Source organism: Podarcis pityusensis (genome assembly GCF_964106645.2).
Source record: "Podarcis pityusensis genome assembly, chromosome: 15".
Lineage (NCBI taxonomy): Eukaryota > Metazoa > Chordata > Lepidosauria > Squamata > Lacertidae > Podarcis > Podarcis pityusensis.
Window position 1 is genome coordinate 20,913,737 of NC_138040.1, and position 19,043 is coordinate 20,932,779.

At 44.8% G+C, this 19,043-nt stretch overlaps 1 protein-coding gene across 2 annotated transcripts in view; it reads right to left on the minus strand.

Annotated features, from left to right (window-relative positions):
- The window catches only part of NCAPD3 (non-SMC condensin II complex subunit D3), a 49,902-nt gene extending 31,067 nt beyond the window's left edge, over positions 1 to 18,835 (minus strand). For both annotated transcript variants that reach the window (XM_080983378.1, XM_080983377.1), the window contains exons 1-12: positions 18,743 to 18,835; positions 13,872 to 14,026; positions 12,607 to 12,769; positions 11,326 to 11,501; positions 10,431 to 10,604; positions 9,316 to 9,377; positions 8,228 to 8,315; positions 6,844 to 6,977; positions 1,834 to 1,906; positions 1,079 to 1,204; positions 673 to 925; positions 104 to 166 (exon numbers count right to left, since the gene is read on the minus strand). In XM_080983378.1, coding sequence (XP_080839504.1) covers positions 104 to 166; positions 673 to 925; positions 1,079 to 1,204; positions 1,834 to 1,906; positions 6,844 to 6,977; positions 8,228 to 8,315; positions 9,316 to 9,377; positions 10,431 to 10,604; positions 11,326 to 11,501; positions 12,607 to 12,769; positions 13,872 to 14,026; positions 18,743 to 18,803 — 1,528 coding nt within the window. In that variant the 5' untranslated portion in view covers positions 18,804 to 18,835. The remainder of the gene's footprint in view (positions 1 to 103; positions 167 to 672; positions 926 to 1,078; positions 1,205 to 1,833; positions 1,907 to 6,843; positions 6,978 to 8,227; positions 8,316 to 9,315; positions 9,378 to 10,430; positions 10,605 to 11,325; positions 11,502 to 12,606; positions 12,770 to 13,871; positions 14,027 to 18,742) is intronic.
- Between the last annotated feature and the right edge of the window lie 208 nt (positions 18,836 to 19,043).

Consider the following 19,043-nt stretch of genomic DNA (forward strand, 5'->3'; position numbering starts at 1 on the left):
ACTCCTAACAGGTTCAAGCATTTATTCCAAGTTCCTCTGGTACATTACAAGAACAGGCATGGCAATTTTGAAAGGGTTACCAGTATCTGGTGGCTTGGCTCACCTTCTGTGTTGGTTACGAATGTCTTTGCAGGCATGTTTGAGTCCTGTACTGTAGAACTAGCAGCTGTGGGGGCAAGTAAAAGGAAGAAGATTAAATCCAATTTGGCAGCCAAAGAAGGCTTTTTACACACACACACACACACACACACACACACACAGTCTGAGGATAGCTCACATGAAGCAGAGGAGGGGTTGACAACTAGCAGCCTCTGAGCTAGATCATGCCCAGCTCTGGACCTTAGCTCTGCAATCAACTGAAGCGAGTCAACACAAGAAAGGAAACCCAGCGTGCCAGTTCTCTCTTGCTGCATTGAAGAATCTCTTAGTTGGCAGCCCTTCTTCCAATGAACTCAGAGCTGTGCACATGGGGTTATCACACTTCTCAATCCTCTCAACAACCCTGTGAGGTAGAATAGGTTCAGAGATACTGACTGCTCCCAGGTCATCAGTGCACTTCAGGACAAAGCAGGGATTTGAATCTTGGACCCTGTTAGTCTAACGTCCCACATTCTGTCCGAAACATCATGAAGCCTGTTGATGATCAGAGCTCACTTCCCCCACCATACTTACTGCCCTGCATCAGCTCCTGGATGTTCTCTCTGTTTAGTGTGGATTTCGCTTCGAGACACTGAGCAAAGCTTGAAAGTGCTTTGCTGCGGACAGTTGGGGCTTTGTCCACGCACCGCCCGAGGACCATGGTCTGCATTAGGAATTTGTGTTTCAGAAATGCCTGCTGCTCCTCAGACAAGGTGATGTCCTGCTCCCGCTCTGGAAGGTCCAACAGGGCCAAGGCCACATCAACAGCAAATACTCTGTAGGAGGCCTGTTGGAAGAAGAACCCCAAGATGCCATGTAGCTTAGAAAGCAGGGCACCACTAGTCACAGGCTACCTGGGTGTTCAGTTTATCGCTCGCAGCATGTCAGGGATGTTGCTGGCTCCCTAAAGAGCCAGTGTTCAAACCACCACTGCCCTCACCTTGTCATTGAGTGAAAATTTATACAGCCAAGCTATGAAGTCTGCGCGCTCTGCACAAGGGAATTTGTGCAGCAGTTGCGTCACAGCCAATGCTGTGTATGTTCGGTATTCAGACTTATCAGGAACCTGGAACAAATGGAATAAAGGAAATTGTCAAGGCTAAGTGAAGTCAGGTGATCTATCATAATTGCTGCAACTTCTGGAGCAGGGTAGAGAGATTGGCAACAGATAGCCCTTGGATGAGACCCAGTGCAAGTGAGATCCCTGGCTTGACAACCAATTAAACCAAGGGACTGGCCTTAGGCTGCCAGATACAGAGGCCGGGGGAATCCTAAGGAATGCAATGTGATGTATTGAATGACAGCATAGAGTTGTGTTGCATCATAAAGGCCTGCTTAAACAAATTATGAAATTCAGTTACTGTAAATGTCCTTAATAGATTACTTCAAGATCTGATTCCTGGCTGGTTTGGTTTTAAAACCATTTAGCTCCAGTGTTACAAAAAAACCACATGGTCCTCTATATGTTGCTAAAAACAGCACCAACAAGATGGTCATTCTAAAGTTGGGGAGAGGAAACAGGCAAACCTTGGACTGAATCCAGTCCAAATAAAGTTCTCAGGAGGCCAGTCCATGAAAGCAGCTTGGTCACCAGCTGCTGCCACTATACAGCTGTCTTTAAGAAAACGATACCTCCTTTTTTCAGAAGTGAGACATGCTATGCTGCTGGACAGGAGAGTAAAGATTATAACCCACCTTGACACAAATATGCTGCAGTAAGATTCGCAGCACAGGGTAGGCAACTTCTTTCAGTTCCTCGATCAGAGAGCTGCACAAAAATGGAAGAGTCAGACATGACATGGCAAGAAGCTCTGGGCGCCTGGCCAAGATATACCACTGATCCATCTAGCTCAATACAGTCTACTGTGAGGGGCTACCCAGATCTTCCCATCCCATGGAGATCGTGGGACATGAACTCCTGACCTTGAACTTTGGCACTTTATCTGCCTTAAGAGAAGGAAACCCCATGAAATTATGTGCCCCTGTTTGTACATTTATGGTATTTCTATCCTGCCCTTCCTCCAAAAGTAAGGGCAGCAAATACAAGGTTCTCTCACTATGAAGTTGGTAGGGCAAAAGATATTGAGCGTCATGGAGGAGCAGATACCTATACTTGGATCTGCCCCCTCATAGCAGGCTTGTAAAAGGCCACTTGTCTGGTCACCTGTGGCAAGTAGGAATTTCTTCCAGGCAAGAGATCAGTTCAGTGAGCATCCATGTGATTGTGGCAGGTTGCATGTAACATTTTACATATTTATATTCTACTTAAAAATACACCCCCAATATACAAGGCACGCAGTAGTCTCCCATCCAGATTTCCAACTAGTTCCATATAACTGCTTAGCTTTAGTAATGCAGCAACATGCTGTTCCCAGATCATAATATGTGAAACAACAGCAACTCTTATTTTTACATTTCCGGTCCTCACAGCTCTGGGTGTTACCATAAAGCACCAATGCTGCAGCAAGCAAAGGCTCTAGCAGCTCAGCCAGCTGCTTGTGGCTGGAAAGCCAGACAGGATGTTTGTGACTGTTGCCATGGGAACAAAGGGGCAGTCCATTCTGTACTGAGCACCGGATGTTAGCTCAGTGTGTGTGTGTCATATGACCCGTACTGGATGTACTTGGGAGGAGTTTTCTCCTTGCTGTTGTTGAGTGCAGACATGATTCTCTGTACTGATGTAAGAGGCAGAAATAAATGATGTAAATAGTTTTCTGTCTGCTTCTTTCCCCTCCCTGGGGACACCAAAGGGGAGAGAGGAAGAACGGTGTGTTCCTCTCATACATCTGAGAAGAATCGCCGGACCTCGCCTGCTTATCAGCAGAGGTTGGGAGACGCGGGGAGGTCGACAGGAATATCTGCCGGTGCCTACGCTTGTGGCACATTCCTCTGACCCAGGCAGAATTCCAACAGTGGCAGCCTTCGGATGGTTGCGATTCATCGGACATCTGCATGAGAGGCTGGTGGATTGTCCTCCTCTGCTCCAAGGAGGGAGAAAAGCGTCTGAAAGCAGCCAGAGGCTCCACAAACAGCTGGTGGAAAGAAGAGGTGTTTTCCAAGCAACGGAGCTCAAGGTATGCTGCATTTCGGGCTAAAAGTGTGAACGCAGGAAGATTAATTCCCTGGTTCACGGAGCTGCGTTTCAAAGAAAACAAAAGCTCCGGAGGAAGAGGCCTGCAGCTTGAAGGCTGAAGCCTGCATTCCACAAATTTTTGTGGTAGATAAGATGTCCTCTTGAAATGCATTGTTGCTAGGTAACGGTCCTGGAAAGTTACTGGCAAAGGGGCTGGACTCTGAGAGTGAGCCTGGGAAAGCGAAACAAAATCAGAGAATGTTTTGGCTACAAGGTTTACGAGCTCTTGGAAGGGACTTTTCAATAGCAGCCTGAGTTTAGCTGCCAGGTGCAAAAAGCACAAACAATTTGCAGTTTGCTGCGTGAGAAAGAAAAAAACAGCTGTTGGATTTTGCAGCTTGTTTGGAGGTGAAAGAGGCTTGGCTTCAAGATGGATGCCAAGAAAGGGGGAGGTTTGCCTTGCCCACCTCCCTTGACCAATGACAATTATTCATCTTGGTCTGTAAAGATGAAGGCCCTGCTGCAGAATCAGAGGCTTTTTGATGTAATTGAAAACCCCATCCCTGCAGCACCAACCAGAGGTTGGGAGTCACAGAATGTAAGGGCCAGGACTGCTATAATTCTGTGTGTCTCAGATGATCAGTTGGTGCATGTTCAGCATTTAGAAAATGCGAAAGAGGTATGGGACACGCTGCGTACAACGCATCAGAGAGATGCTGGTTCTTCAGCGTTGCTGTATTTTGAGAAATTGACCAATCTGAGACTTGCGCCTGATGGAGATGTTCAAGCGCACCTGACAGAAATGAAGTTTCTGCGTCAACAGATGGTGGAACGCAATTTCCGTCTTCAGGAGGAAGTGTTTTGCTTCATGATGATAAACAGCCTTAGCCGCACCTACAAGGTTGTTGCCAGTCAGCTTGGTTCCCTACCGGCCGCGCAGCTGACCGCGGAGAGAGTTTGTGCTGTGGTCCTGAATGAACACGACAGACTTGCTGCACTGGAAGAAAAAGACAGGGGGAGGGAAGAACAGAGCTCTAATTCCCCCACTGCTGATGCTACTGGAGAGCATGGTGTAGCATTGAGTGCTGTCCGATGCTACAATTGTGGACAGACTGGGCATCTACAGCGAAACTGTAAGAAGCCGCGCCAGTCAAGAGGAGCAAAGAGCAGCTCTACGACGCCTCAGGCGTCAGGCAAAAGCCGTACCAAGTGCCAGATGAAACCTGCAAAGGCTATGATGGCGAAAGGAACCACGCCAGATGTTGGGAACTCGTTCATAATTGACACGGGCGCCACGGTTCATTTGTGCCCGCACAGAGGACTGTTTTCGACGTTGAAGAAGCAAAGCTTCACTGTGAAACAGGCCAACGGTCAGGAGTTGGAAGCGACTGGAATTGGGACTGTGTATCTTGAGAGTCTGAACTTGACTATAAGCGATGTTTACCTGGTTCCAGAACTGAGATTTAATCTGCTGAGCGTGTCGCAGATTGCAAAGAAAGGACTGAAACTGTCCTATGATGCTAAAAGCTGCAAGATCTACAAAGATGGAGAACTGTTTCTTACTGCCAAAGAGAAAGATGGACTGTATTTGTTGACTTTTGATCAAAGTGATTACATGAAATGTAATTCTTCTGATTCTAACGAAATCTCTCTTGCAGGGGTGACCAAGACCAGTGTGAGCACCAGGAAGGTGACTAAGACCAAGAAGGTCGACAGAGCATTTCAGCGGGTGTATGCTGATGTGATTGGTCCTCTAGAACCATCTAGAGGCAGTGCAAAGTATTACCTTTTGTGTGTGGATTGTTTCACTAATTATTCTTGGGTTTATATGATGGAGAAACCACAAGAAACTTTAGAAAAGTTTCAGGAGTTTTGTGACAAGGTTAAAAGTATGCATGATGCTAACATTGATTGTCTTTTCACAGATGAGAAGCAAATTTTTCTGTTACAGAAGTTTCAGAAGTTCCTGGATGGAAAAGGGATAGACCACAAAGTGGCAGTTTCGCAAGAAGCGTGGAACAGGGGGGTCTGTGTAAAAGTGAACAAAGAATTGCAAAAGGGGATGAATGCGCAATTGCTGAGTTCACATTTGCCACATGAATATTGGGCCGAATCGCTAGCGTCCTATCTTCATGTGTGGCTGAGAAAAGTCTCAACAGAGTTGGGATGTTCTCCTTTTGAGAAGCTGTTCAATAGAAAACCTTCTGTTGCCTATTTTAAGGTTTTCGGGTCTCATGTGAGAACAGAAGCTCCAGGTGGAGTAAAGAATGCCAGAGGCATTTTTGTGGGTTATGAAAAAGGTCTCTACAGAGTAATTTTGTCTGAATCTGGTCAGGTGATTCTCACAAAGTTCCTAGAGAGTGCTCCAGAGCGAGAGCGGGTTGTAGAACAGACATTTCCCACAGGAAACGATTCTGATGATGATGATGATGATGAGTTTGATCTTATTGAGTTCAGTAGTACTGATAATGACAGCGATAGCTCAGACAGCTCAGTTGTCACAGTCATTGAGAGGAAATCTCACATAATGACTAGACCCTCAGAAGAGGAGGATGAACCATTGATTAAGCTTAGTACTGGTTCTCCAGAGAGTTCAGAGGCTGAACCAGAAAGCAGAGAAGAGCAGCAACTTTTACGTAGGTCTGAGAGAGCAACGAAGGGTGTACCACCCAAGAGGTATTCAAAGGAGTTTGCTAACCTTGCATATGTTGCTATTGTAAACGACCAAGGACAGATTGAAGCTGTGTCTGAGTCAGAGACAAAGGCACAACAGAGAGTTGTTAACCGAGGTAATGCGAAGTCACACAACCAGAGAGGTACATTGGTTAAACCAGTGGCGGGTAGTTCCAAGGGTGGAACTGAAACAACAGGGGAATGTTATAAATATAACAACTGTTTGTTTTCTTCTCTGGATGACGCTTTGCTCGCAGCACACATTGATACTTTAGGGGGAGTATGTTACCATAAAGCACCAATGCTGCAGCAAGCAAAGGCTCTAGCAGCTCAGCCAGCTGCTTGTGGCTGGAAAGCCAGACAGGATGTTTGTGACTGTTGCCATGGGAACAAAGGGGCAGTCCATTCTGTACTGAGCACCGGATGTTAGCTCAGTGTGTGTGTGTCATATGACCCGTACTGGATGTACTTGGGAGGAGTTTTCTCCTTGCTGTTGTTGAGTGCAGACATGATTCTCTGTACTGATGTAAGAGGCAGAAATAAATGATGTAAATAGTTTTCTGTCTGCTTCTTTCCCCTCCCTGGGGACACCAAAGGGGAGAGAGGAAGAACGGTGTGTTCCTCTCATACATCTGAGAAGAATCGCCGGACCTCGCCTGCTTATCAGCAGAGGTTGGGAGACGCGGGGAGGTCGACAGGAATATCTGCCGGTGCCTACGCTTGTGGCACATTCCTCTGACCCAGGCAGAATTCCAACACTGGGGAGTTAATAAGTGCATAAAGGCTGCATATGGATAAATTTGTTCACTTCTTAAGGCTATCTCAAGCATTCAGACCACGAACCTGAACTACAGAATGCTAAAGCCACCCACAAAGAGTTGACAGTTAAGGATGGTTTAATGCTGTCCTGCTTAGATGCACAAGCACAAACACCAAGCGACAGCCACTTTGAGCTTCACCTGATGAATCCAATGGCTAGGTTCCTAGCGCCAACAGCCTGAGATGGAATAGTGGCTGATGAGCCACTGGAGGCACCTCTCTCTGGCTGCATGAGGATGACAGCGAGCAGACGGTGGAACACAAGGCGAAGAACCTAGAAAAGCAACAAGAGGCAGGTGAGTGAGTGGGTGGGTGCCAGGAAGAGTTATCCATGTCATCAGTTTCCCCGCACCTAACACCGCTACTCCCCTTTTACAGCATGTGCATCTTTATGTGAAGAAACTAGAGCCAGTCTCTCTCTCTCACACTACCTTATTCCTCTGGTGAGGGAACTTCAGTAGGCTTTTAGCATAGGTCCAGTTAATATTGGATTGCTAAAATAATTATTCCCCAACACCCTGTTATGCACACAGGAGTGGAAAAATGGAAAGTCTACCTTTGATCGAAGTGTTGCTGCTGATTGCAATAGAAGGCAGACTACATACTCTAGTATTAGCATGCCCTGTATGGCAAATTAAAGCTTCTACACCACACCTCCTACTCTTCTTACCTGGCCAGATGAATGAGAAGTGTGCATCACATTTATTTACGTGAGCTCCCTTTTAATGCACTGCGCCTTAGTTGAGCAAGCAGCACTCTCAAGTAAATAATAATTTAAAAAAAAACTATGGAAAGAATGTGTTATGCAGAAGTCCTCCATTAAAGAAAAACACAAGGAGCAAAGCCTTTTGAGGAAGCAAGTGTATAGAGCCCGCAGAAAATTTGTCTTAGCTCAGTACAAAATGGTGTGAAAATGCCTCCGCAAAACTCGCTCTGCCCTACTTTGTGGTAAAACGGCACACGTCAGTTTTATACAGCAGTGTTAAAGCTCCCTCTAGCAGCCAAACCAAAGAGGGCACACATTCTGCTGCAGGTCCCATTGGTTTGTCTTTATAAATGAGAATAAATTAACGTCTCTCTCCAGAAGCGAAGCAAGGCTCACTGACTCAGATCAGTTGGTTTCAAGAAAGAAAAATGGCCATATGTGGACCCCTGGTTGCCACAGCACTGTAGAGAAAGCACTGAGCCTCGGAAGGGGAGGGAAGCATCCAGAACAGGAAAGTGGGGGATTGGGAGAACCAAACCTCTATGAATCTCTGCTGGATTTTGCATAGTCCTGTCTACCGGTTTTTTACAAGTCCCTTTAAAAAGGCCCCTAAATATCTGATGCACAAGGTGGTTTGCCATTCTAGCTTGATGAAGACTTCCGAAAAACCCATAAGCTTGCACATCATTTTGAAATATTTTGGTTAGCCTAATAAAGACAAAGTTCTAATGTGGGCTTTGACTAACGGGAGCCTTTGCACATGCTAAGAATTATAGACAGAGAGGAAACACATCAACATGCATGTAAGTCATTTTTACCTTATCTTCTACACCGTGAAGTGGAGAGCACAACAGCCGTAAGCCAAAGCAGGCAAGTTCTGGGACATACTTGGCTTGGCTGATAGTCCTGTACCAAAAAACACACATCAAAAAACAAACATTTAAAGCTCACTGCTGGATCCATTTTATGTGCAGGCTAAAAAGTCCTAAACCAAGCACAGTGGTGCCCCGCAAGACGAATGCCTCGCAAGACGGAAAACCCGCTAGACGAAAGGGTTTTCCGTTTTGGAGGTGCTTCGCAAAACGAATTTCCTATGTGCTTGCTTCGCAAGACGAAAATGTCTTGCGAGTTCCTGCAGGGTTTTTTTCCTCCCCCCCCCCCTTTTTCCCAAGCCGCTAAACCGCTTATCAGCTGATGGCTAAGCCGCTTATCAGCTGATCTTTAAGCCGCTTAACAGCTGATGCTAAGCCGCTTATCAGCTGATCTTTAAGCCGCTTAACAGCTGATGCTAAGCCGCTTATCAGCTGATGGCTAAGCCACTTATCAGCTGATCTTTAAGCCGCTTAACAGCTGATGCTAAGCCGCTTATCAACTGATCTTTAAGCCGGCTAAGCCGCTAATACTGTAGCGCTAAGCCGCTAAACCTCTAATGGGCTTGCTTCGCAAGACGAAAAAACCCGCAAGACGAAGAGACTCGCGGAACGGATTCTTTTCGTCTTGCGAGGCACCACTGCACTTGTAATTACAATTCCCCAATTCTTGATCACAAATAAGAAATAACATGTGGCTTAACTGTGGCTGGGGTGGGGGAGAGTTTAATATTTAAAAGATCCCCTCACATTCTTTAAAGTACAGTGGTACCTCGGGTTAAGTACTTAATTTGTTCTGGAGGTCTGTTCTTAACCTGAAACTGTTCTTAACCTGAAGCACCACTTTAGCTAATGGGGCCTCCTCCTGCTGCTGCACCACCGCTGCACGATTTCTGTTCTCATCCTGAAGCAAAGTTCTTAACCCGAGGTAATATTTCTGGGTTAGCGGAGTCTGTAACCTGAAGCGTATGTAACCTGAAGCGTATGTAACCTGAGGTACCACTGTATGATATTAAGACTTAACAGAAATAACTCACATCCTCTCTGAAGGCTCAAATCCATGCATGCAGGGCTCGAAACTCATCAGCATAACAAAGATCTACAAGAGAAGTCAAAGCTAAGAGTTAAATCAAGTGGTAGGGAGAATAGTCTTGATTAAGCTGCCTTCCGACCCAAGGGTAAGCCTATTCAATCCACTGGAGCCAATAGGAGGCTGGAATTCATATAAAAAAATGGGCAATGGCCGACTGTTGCAGGGCAAGGGAATACAGACTTAACAGGCACAGACATAAAACATGGAACATGAGGCCCACAAATAATATCCTGGCCTTCCAATGCTTTTGCATGGTCCAAGTGTCCCATAATTTAGAAGTGCACCAGCTGCAGGATCCGGAGCATAGTGAGCAAATAACCACAAATCATTCTAACAGAGGATCATGGAAGGCCAGGCGATTGCTCAGAACCCCATGTATCACTTACATTGTAACTATAAATATTTGAGATGACACCCTGAAAAACTGGCCAGAAGATGCCTCTGGGAAGCTCCGAAAGCATGGTATGAAAGCCAGTATCCTCCTCTTGATTTCTGTCCCTGGCACCTGCTTTTTAGAGGGATAGAGGCTCTGAACACAGAGGTTTCATATAGACATTATTGCCAAAAGGGGTGTAGTTGGAAATCCAGTGTGGTGTACAGTAGTGGTTAGAGTGCTGGACTATAACCTGGGAAACCACAGTTCAAATCCCCACTAGATATGAAGCTCACTGGGTCACCTTGGGCAAGCCAGTTGATCAGGTTAAACTACCTCACAGGGTTCTTTTAATGATAAGATGGAGAGGGCAGAACAATGTACACCAGCTTGAGACTTGGTAGCCATTTGTTGAGCCTCTGAAACCGGGGGCCTTCTTGGGGGGAAAAGATGGTATAAGAATGTATTAAACCAATAAATTTATCCTCTGCAAATCTGATTAATCTTTTTGAAAAGCCAGCCAAGCTAGCAACTAACACCTTGCAGCAGACGGATCTGTATCTGGCTAACCAAACTTGGTGCTCGCCATATGTTCTGGGAGTTGTAGTCCAAAACATCTGTGGGGCACCAGGGTCGAGAAGGCAGATTCTACACAACGTTGTTTTGATCCCAACAGTTCCAGTCACCTGAACACATGTCTGCACACACTGTGACCTCTCTTTCAGGGAAAACTTAGAGAGAAGCCTCAGGAGGTTCTTCAAGAGAAGGAAGAGGGCCTCCCGGATCTGAAGCAGCTCCTGTGCAGAAAAGTAAATCTCTTCTTCCTGGTCATCGTCGTCTTCTTCAAAGTTCTCATCTACCTAGAATGGCAAGAAATGGGACATGGATTTGAAAGAGCAAGGATGCTCCACTGGCAGCCTGCAAGTCCACTCCCAATAAATCTGAACTGGCCCACATCAAATTTGAACACACACCAAAAGGACTGACCACTAAGCAGAGCAAAAAAACCAGACGCCCGAGAGGTGAAGGAGACAAATGTACCTGTAAGCCACCCAAAGAACTGTAGCACGTTTGGGAGCAAATCATCTAGGGAACCGTAAGATTCCTTCCATAGAAGACATGCTTAGCTGAAAAGGCTTGCACATTTAGACAACTGGCATCAATACATTTTATACCAGTTGGCCATGCCTGCTCTAGCAAGCTACCAAATTTTAAAGCAACATAAAGAGTCTGCTCACCATTCAAACCAGAAGGAAAACTGGCTTCCAAAAGTTGTAGAAAATGAGGGATCGCACATTCGAGCATTACTTTTCTCTGAGTTTTTGTGTGCATTTGTGTTTGCTATAATGGTGAAGCCTTAACTGATGTGTGGTGACCATTTTATTACAGTTGCTGACAGTCAACAAGGGTGCCTGTTTGTGTAGAAAGACACACTTCACACTTTCAGACTTGTCTCTGGAGCTTGGAGTAACGTTCAACAATACAGAATGGCTACCTCTGGCTAGATGAATCACTTCTCCTTGGAGGTGGGAAGGTTTTTTTTATAGAATTTCGGTAACGCATAGGTAATTTTCTTCTTACCATTGTGTTTTCCTCCCTCAGTGGCTTTCCCCTCTTCTTCCGATCACCCTTACAGCTTTTAAGATGGTCTTTTTTCCTTTTCCTGGACATGTCTGAGTCATGGGGCCAGCATTTAGACAGAGTCTGGAGGCATTTTTCAAACATCACTGGATGGAACACCCGGTTAACTATGCTACCTGTCCAAAAAGGAAAGGTGGACAAAAAGCCTGCACTTTAAGGAAACAGCATTTCTATACTGGCACATCAACCATCACCATAAGCAGCATAGAGCTAAGCAAGGCAAAAGGGGGAAGGAGCATTTTGCAGCTCTAACACAGCATGTTGGCTAACTTATCAGAAGCAGAAAATCCAAATATGACCCTACCCTATGAATCAAAGTATACTAATCCCCACCACCCCACTAAATATTAGATAGACACCATCTCTGCTGTCTTTTCAGTAGTCACTGAATACATTCCTCTTTCAAGAAGCCTTTTAAGTAGAGATTTTTCCAGGTCTGTATCTGCATTGGAATTGCTTCTAGGTGTTTTATCGCTTGTGTGCTTGCTACCCTAGGCTCCCTTGGAAGGAAGGGTGGGATATAAAGTTAATAAATGATAATAATGAAAACAAAATGGATGACTTGCTGTCTTTTAGCAGGATCCCCAAAGCTCTGAGTTAAGACAGACCCCCTCACACTGCCTAAAGTGGGGCAGGCCCAGATTAAAACCCTCAATGGGAAGCATCCATTTCAAATCTTCATTTGTCCGCGAACTTATTGGACTTTGGTTATAAGCAACTTTTGCACCTTCATCCCCGGCTTCACTGGCCAGCCTCCTCCCTACACTCCAAGTGCTTCCATCATTGGTGCCTTGGCCAGCTGACACCATCACTTCCTTCAAGACAGCAGTGATCTCCTTCATGAGTCACTCCCAGCATTGCAGCTAAACCAATAAACACAGAGCCTGTCCTCCACTCTGCCATTTTAACAATTTTTGACAGCTTATGACAGCCTTGCAAGTAACTTCACAACTATTACTAACCAACAATTTTATTTTTATTTTGATGGCCTACTTGCCCCATGTATACCCAGCTCAATTGTCTTTGGTCCATTAAGGGTGGAAAATCTGACTGCCTGGAATTAATTCTCTGTCACCACAGGCAGCCAGGAGATTGCTTATTTACTGGCCTGATTTAGCATAGCCTCATTGATACCCATCAAGCTTATATCCAGTTACAAACATGCAGGGCGACTGTGCAAAGGACTGGCAAAAGTGTTATCCAAGCATCTCTCCTGCTTACCTGGAATTTCAACCAATAAGAAGTATAATCCAGCAGCATGAAGAGCATACAACCGCTGATGAAAACTGGCGTTTTTACTCTGGGCCTCTTGGACAAAGTGATACAAAACAGCGACAAAGGCATTGTGGCAGATATTGTTCTCCACAAACAGGGTCCAGGCACTCTGAAACAAAAGGAAAAAAATATGACAAGAAGAAACACAACACCTGCCATATCACGACATCAAATATCCACATGGGAGCCCACTGCATGTTCTGAGTTTCAAGGGAGAAAGCGTTACTGGTTCAACTTTCCCAGCTGCACAATTGGTTCAGAGCAGGGGTTGCCATGCTTTTGACCTTCAAGGAAGGTTTTCCACATTTCCTGGCCTACTGAGGAACTCCTGCATGCCACAGAAGATTCTGGGACATGACAGTGCATGCTGAGCTCACTGGCTAGGCCCATCAGGCCTCATTATCGTGCCATGACACTTGAGAGCATGTCCTAGAAAACTCCCAATACTTGTCTGTGTCTGCACATTCCCAAAGAGCAACCATAGTGGCAGTGGTTTGCAGGCTCCATCTCAGATAATCCCAGTCATTAGTCTTCTCATCAAGGAAACCCATTAAGTTTCCTAAGATTTCCAGAGTTCCTCAGAAATTGGTTAAAAAACACTGTCTTGAAATAATCACCACCTATACCAGGCAAGGAGCCTGTGGCCCTCCAAATGTTGATGGACTACAACTCCCATCATCATCACTCACCATTGGCAATCTAGTTAGGGCTGATGGGAGTTGAAGTCCTGCAAAATCTCTCTCCCACACCTGATAGAATGGCTATAATCCTTGGGGATTACATAGGGCATGTTACAGATGACGATCACATGGAAGGCTGGGATTCTATGCAATTAGGAATGCTTGAAAGTTGCAATTCTATATAATTAAGAGTGCTGGTTTAACTCTGCTGGTTCCCAAGGGCTTAGGTGTAGCTCAACTCTGAATAAGGATCAGGCTGTACATGGTCAAACAACAGGCTTCAGGGAGGCAAGAACTGTTCTCTAACTGCCAATCTTTTGCAAACCTATCCCCAACCTGGTGCCCACCAAACACTTTGGACTACAATTTCCATCATTCCTGACAATCGGACCATGCTGACTGGGGCAGTTGGGAGTTGCAATCCAAAACATCTGAAGGGCACAAAATTGGGAAATGCTGGATTAAAATCTCCACCAATGAATTAGAACAAAACAAGCCAATCTTTGCTAACATCACAAACATGCTTCTTACTTCTGTGGTTTCGTGGTCATCTGCAGCGAAGGGGTAGAGAGCCGTGTAGAGTTGGGAGAAGGCATCCAAACCATTGCCCGTTATCACAGCCTCTAGTTCAGAATCCAAAGGCTCAGTCTCTGTGAAATCTAGCTCCCAGGTTGTGTCAACCCAGGCTGGGGAGGAAAAAGGTTTATTAGAATGTATAAAGATGTTTTCAGACCAGAAAGCTTTCCCTCAGCTACAAAATGCAGTGACCATCTTACAACATAATAAAATGGAATCACATTACTTCACTAGAATCCAAGGAAGCTTTGGGGGAAGACCTGACAGCTTGAACAGTGTAAAACTAAGCAAGGCAGATAGCCCAATACAGCATGCAAACTCTAACACAGCTGAACACAGGCATAAAATATGACAACCTCCTGAAGATTTAGATTTTTTTTAAAGACACTTTATTAATTATAATATGGAGACAAAAGACAAACATCAAACATACTGGTACACAAAGAGAAAAACAAAGGATTAGAATGGGCAAAAGGGTGGAGAATGAAATAGAAAATAATACCCTATATTAATTCACACGATGTATTTTTTTATAGTCACAATGCAAGGCATCAAGAAATAAGTTTTTAAAATAATTTCCCTTCTGAGGAAAACAACCCCAAACAACTGACCTGCTGGGAGGTTCAGGAATAAAACATCAGGCATTACTATGTCATTATCTTTTTATTTGAGGTGGTGAACAGGGGGTTGAAGCATAAATTAGAACCTTTTATTAAAACTAATTATGGCATATCAGCTTCTGCAGTTCCAGAGCAAACATCAAAACATGTTTCATTAAAAAAATTGCCAGTGCTGGGGCACAATAATCCTCACGCTTTTTAAGATTCCAAGTCATTCAACATCCTTATTACAAGGATAGGAGCCAATGGCCAGGTTCGGTTCAGTTTCCCTTCAATATTTTAGGGCCTGTTGGAGCCACCTGCATTTAAAAGAGTGAATAACTTGGCACCCTATGTGATGCTTCCACCCCAAATCTTAAAATATTGTAGTTTGTAATTTCAGGATATAGCTCAACTTGCATTTCATTCAGTGATTGCTTCAATAGAGCAAGGATTGCTCCTTTGAGAGCTATTTGCCATATTAGCATCACCTAATTGCACTGATTATTGTTTCACGGTGAGAACTGTGAGCCTACAGAGGATCCAAAAGTCCCTGACAAGATCAGGGGATTTTGATTTACAGAAACAGAAATGAGGTCCTTATGCTTGTTGGGTGGTTGTCAAGACATCTGCAGGGAAACACAATGACTTATCAACACTCCACTGCAATTGAAACAGGTCAAATCACACCAAAAATTCCTTAATCAGAGTAGAGGTCGAGTTCTGCAGTTCACAGACCTCTTGCTGTTAACAGAGCACAGACAATTCCAAGCTTCTGTTATGGAATAGATTGTCTAGGGAGCGTTAAAATTTCCCCCCCTTTGAGATTTAATGAAAGCTACACTGTATTTTTTTTAAAATAATTTTTATTAACCGACCAATCAAATCAAATCACATCACATAAATTCCGAATTACAAAGCCGAATTTTAAATTTTTGTTGAGGGGACCCATATTTCAAGATCCGAAGGGGGATTCTGATCATCTTCTTGCTACTGCGTTCATATCTTGCTGTTTCCACATCTCATCTTGTTCGTATATTTTTTCTTTTTTCTTTAAGATCTCTTCTGATAATCTCCTTAAGCAGAAAAACACCAATTATATCCTGTGTGGATTTTTCTGTTCATCCAATCCTCATATCGAGATGGCTTCCATATATCATCACTTTCATAAATAACATCGCTCTTTCCATCATTAATCTCAGGAGCTGTCGTTCTTAAGTCCCACTGAGGAGTCTCACCCACAATATAAAAACAGCTCTTTTCCTCCTCCCAGACTCAAGTCCTCTGACAGAGCTTGCCAATATGGCGACGGTATTTTTAACTGCGTCATTCCAGAGCTCTTAAACCTTCCACGTTCTTCTTAAAACATGCTTTGGTTAGAAAATTTATCTCCACACAGTCGTAAATCCACAGCTTAAGTCATTAAAACGGCATTTCTGACTTGTGAGGGGGGATTCTTGTTTAATCACATAGAGGAAAGAAAGGAAAGTTTTTTTCCCCTCCCCCATCCAGTCCCTTTGCCATACCAAGTCTTGGCATATCTTCTCATGATTGATTCTTGTTCCTCCGACTCGTCTTGTTTAACAGAGAACTCTTCAGTTAGCAGTCTTTACTCCCCCTCCTTCCTTGAAATATGTGCATTTGCTTCTTCCTAATTGTTCCTTTTGAAGTTCTTGCAGCTAGCGGCACGGATCAGAGACAGCGTCCAGGAGCACCGAGATCCAGAGGAGGGCATTCTGCCTAGTGCCCCCATCCCCACAAATTCGGGGGTGGTATAGGGCACAGCAGGCAAGGGCAGCCCCCCCCCAATCTTGGGGGGGTAGGGAGGCTATTTACTCCCATCACAGCCTCCTAATTACCCCCTGTGGGTTGGAGAGATGTTATTGTCAGCCATCTTCCGATGCGCCCCTAGCGGCCCCTCGAAAGCTACACTGTAGAAGCCAACAGTTATTGTCTAGATTTGAACAACATACTTGCTTTCTTGCTTTATTTGGAATTCCCATTTTATACTTAGCAGTAATCACACAAGACTATTTTTAAAGAAATTTAGAGGATTTTTTCTTTGTCTTCAGGCAACTGTATTCTCAGTGGCTTACATGCAATCAAAACAAGACAGTTCCTGCCCACAGACTTATGATCAAAAAGAGATGACACAAAAGGAAAAAGGGATGGGGAGGGAAAAGGAGGAAACAAATAATAGCTCTTCTAATGACCACTTAGAATGACAACATTTCTATTTACTGCTGGATTTGCAGGCAGTGTTCAGAGGGCCTGATAGAAATGGCAACTGAACTAGAATTACATGTACTGTAACCTAAAATATCCTTTGTCTTGGGACTTTGACCTGCTACTCCTTCATCCAGGAATGAGTTTGCATGCCATATGATAGGGTACTTTCCACTGCTGATCACTAAAACCTCTTCTGTATGCCTCTGCATTTTCAGAAATAATATATACTGCTTTAGTAGCTGTGCATCAATATCTAATTGCACTCTAATAAAGAGTTTTTTACATGGTTAATGGTTCCAAGCATTTTATACAAATGGACACTGTCAGTGACACCAGTATCTGTATGTAATTGTTATACTCATCTAAATCTTGATAAAGTGTACATTCAGTGAAGGTGTGATGTTGCATTTTACCAGTAAAGATCAAATACGCATCAATTCTTAAACCTTTTGAGGGAGATCCAGGATTGGTGGTGGTTTATGTATAACTGTCACTAATTGTCTGTGAAGGTTTGAATTATTATCATCACCACCATCATGATTTATTACCCACCCTTCATCCTAAGGTCTCAGGGCAAGTTACTGAAGATACAACCTCACACAAAACTCCCTCAGTATATGAATACATTTTTGCGTGTACACACACACACACATACACACACACCAATGATGTGATTTTGGTGGGGGTAGGTTGTATGCACAAGGCCCCTTCCAATTCCTGGATTCAGCACAGATTCAATTCCTGAAACAGCAAGGCTAGCTTTAAGTATGGGCCATTAAGGTAACAAAGGAAGAGGCTCAGGTAGGTAGCAGTGCTGGTCTGAGGCAGTTGATAGATTGATACATAGAGTCCAGTAGCACCTTAGAGACCAACTAAGTTTGTTCTTGGTATAAGCTTTCGTGTGCATGCACACTTCTTCAGATACACTGAAACAGAAGTCATCAGACCCTTATACAGTATATAGTGGGAAGGTGGGGTGGGGTTTTTCTCAGGACGGGTGATTGACTCAATGGGTATGGTAAACCTGTTGGCTAATTGCAGTTTAGTAGCGCAGCAGAGAGCTTGCTGGGGAGACCATGCAATACAAGGAACTCAAAAATAACTTTAACAAGGTTTTAATAACAAAACAAAAACTCCTTTTACACTAAAGATAACAACAACAAACATGACCCAACTACCAACCCATCCGCCAGGATAATGGGAGAGCTAGGTGCTGCCCCTTATATACTACACTCAATTGCTGACACAGCTTGATTAACACAACTCAGCAGCACCTGCTATGTTTCACAGCTGTAAGACTGGGTCTCGTTATTTGCCCTGGCCCTGGCCCTTAAAGACATACACAACTTGTGAAACAATAATGAACCTTCACATTTTAAAGTGACCATTCAACAAAACCGTCCCAGACACCAAATGGGTGGGTGGCCCTCCATCAACTCACAGGTAGCTAGAAAGACAAAAGCCAGAGTTGAAAGTTGAGTTATGTGCACTAGAAGCTGGCAGGCTGGGCGGCTAGGAGACAGCTATGCCTGATTTCTACTGGAATCCAAGGTTGGGACGGAGAGTTCGACAGCAGATTCTCCCCCTCTGCCACAGTGCACATATGTGTGTGTCTGTGCATATAAAAAGGACCCAGAAGTCCTGCCTCTCACCCTTTGTATGTATATATTTATTATTTAAAAGAAACCATTAAAAAAGAGTCCAAGCAGCTTACAAAAATACATGAAACCAGAGTAAAAACCACATAAAACAAGTTAACAATAGGTATCAATTAACCATTGTAGAATATGTGCTCTTAATTGGCTGCATAGGCCCGGCAGAGTAGAAAGGTTTTCTGCCGGCGTTAAAAAGTTAAACCGTGTTGGAGAGCGAGGTTTGATGGTTCCCTTATATATGTTTACTGTATATAGAAAGGACCCAGGAGTCCTGCCGCTCTCCCACAACCAATGAAGGACTCGAGGTCGCTATCCCAACCCCGCCCGAAGCCGCTGCACTCACCCTGGCTAACATCACGGAGGCCCCACCGCCCCAGAGCGCAGAACAACCTCTCCGCCGCCATCGTTTCTGCCGCTTCCGTCGAAGCGACTCCTGCCTAAATCCCCGCCGCTGCCTTCGAACCGTCCAATTACCGCCTGCCCTCCCCGTTAGCCAATCACCGCCGCCCCGAGACGGGAGGGAGTGGAGCGGGCGCGGGCCTCTCGCACTGCGCCGGCGCACCAAGGGCCGCGGACCCCGCCTCCGCGCGCGCCTCGGAAGGAGGAGGACGGCGCATGCGTCCCGTGAGCGCGCTGGGGTGGAG